The 1,777-nt window shown below is 62.9% G+C and overlaps 1 protein-coding gene across 1 annotated transcript in view; it reads left to right on the top strand.

Moving 5' to 3' along the window:
• Nucleotides 1-1,672, top strand: part of LOC103773202 (equilibrative nucleoside transporter 4-like) — a gene marked incomplete at its 3' end in the record, with an annotated part of 2,063 nt that extends 391 nt beyond the window's left edge. Inside the window, exons 2-5 of the mRNA XM_008940560.1 lie at nt 455-586; nt 700-813; nt 890-1,018; nt 1,524-1,672. Coding sequence (XP_008938808.1) covers nt 455-586; nt 700-813; nt 890-1,018; nt 1,524-1,672 — 524 coding nt within the window. The remainder of the gene's footprint in view (nt 1-454; nt 587-699; nt 814-889; nt 1,019-1,523) is intronic.
• Nucleotides 1,673-1,777: the final 105 nt, after the last annotated feature.

Below are 1,777 nucleotides of genomic sequence, written 5' to 3'. Positions count from 1 at the left end.
CCCCCCAGCCTGCGGCTTCACCCTTCCCCGTGCAGGGCTCAGGGATGCTCCTGGGACTTAGCCCAGCCCTGCTGCACACCCCGGGTCACCCTGGCCAGCTCCACACCCCCTCAGCCCCTCCTGCAGCCTGGCTTTGGCAGCTGCCTGCACTGCCTGCCTCTGGTTAGTCCACTGCAATTAAAACTCTCCCGCCCCCAAAGCCCGAGTGCTTTCCTGCCTCCTGGGGCTCTTGTTGAGATGCCTTTATTTAGGGAAGGGGTTTCTCAGGGCTGGGGCCATGTATTTGTGAGGGCTGGGGGGTGCTGGGCTGCTTGCTGTGACTGGGGGGGATGTGACCCCCCCTCATTTTCCATAGCACCAGTTGCTGGCCCAAGGCTGGGCTCTGCTGCAGGTCTCATGGCTGCAGCAGTGCCACTGTCATGTCTTCTTCTCTTTCTTTCCACTTCTGGGGCAGCTTCTGAGGATCCCGAGCCCCAGGATCGATACCATGGGATTTACTTTGCCATGCTGCTGGCCGGGGTGGGATTTCTCCTGCCATACAACAGCTTTATCACCGACGTGGACTACCTGCACCATAAATACCCAGGTAGGTCTCAGGCAGCTGCAGCACTTTCCAGCCACCCCAAACCTGGGGAAAGTTCCGTGCTGCTTCCAGGGGAGCCGGACCCCTGCCACCCCCCATCCTCTGCTTCTCCACAGGGACCTCCATCGTCTTTGACATGAGCCTCACCTACATCCTGGTTGCCTTGGTGGCTGTCATCCTCAACAACGCGCTGGTGGAGCTGCTGAGCTTGCACACCCGGATCTCTGTGGGTGAGTGGGGGGTCCCTGTGCCCCTCGGACTGCCCCTCTGCTCCCCCCCCGACCAGCCTCTGTCTCCCACCCGCAGGCTATCTCTTCGCCCTGGGGCCCCTGCTCTTTGTCAGCATCTGCGACGTCTGGCTGGAGCTCTTCACTCTCAGGCAAGCCTACGCCATCAACCTGGTCGCTGTCGGGGTGGTGGCCTTTGGCTGCACAGGTATGCGGGGCAGCAAGCGGTGCTGGGGGAGCACAGCCCTCCAGCTGGGGTGGGGAAACAGCCCCAGCCCCAAGAGCCCTGGTCTCCTGGGACAACGCCTTGCTTTGATCTCTATGAGCTGTCCCTCCTGTCCCTGCTCCATCCCCTCCACCTCTGGCCAGGTGCCTGGGGCACCAGCACCAAGCTGTGCACTGCTCCCCGGCACCACCGAGCTGGGCCACCTGGATGGCTTTGCTATCCGGGCCACCAGGATGGCTTCCCAAGCCCCTGTGCCTGGTGGCCACTCGTGGTGCAAACAAACAGCCATAGGGGGGCATCCAGGGGGGCCAGAAAGCCCCCTCTGCTCTGGGGGGAGGAGGCTCTGGGTATTGCAGAGGTCGCTGGGGAAGGGCACAGCTCCTGGCTGGTACAGCACGTGGGGTCCCACCAGGGGCTCTTCTCCCTGGCCGGTGTTTCAGCTGCAGCAATAATCTCTCCTTCTCCCCTCGGTGCCTCTCTCCTGAAGTGCAGCAATCCAGCTTCTACGGCTACACGGGGCTGCTGCCCAAGCGCTACACGCAGGGGGGGATGACAGGAGAGAGTAAGTACCGGCCACCACTGCCCGTGTCCATCTCAGGGGCTTCCCGGGGGAACCCTTCTGTGCCACCTCCTGGGGTACCCCCAGTCAGTCACCCACAGGGCTCTTCTGGCCCCCGTACAGCCCAGCCAGTTGCCAGCAGATCAGGGACCCCCCAGGGTGCTGCCCAGTAAACAGAGGTG

This window comes from Merops nubicus, unplaced genomic scaffold (genome assembly GCF_000691845.1).
Source record: "Merops nubicus isolate BGI_N331 unplaced genomic scaffold, ASM69184v1 scaffold24665, whole genome shotgun sequence".
NCBI classification, from domain to species: Eukaryota; Metazoa; Chordata; class Aves; order Coraciiformes; family Meropidae; genus Merops; species Merops nubicus.
This window is presented reverse-complemented; position numbering and strand designations above follow the sequence as displayed.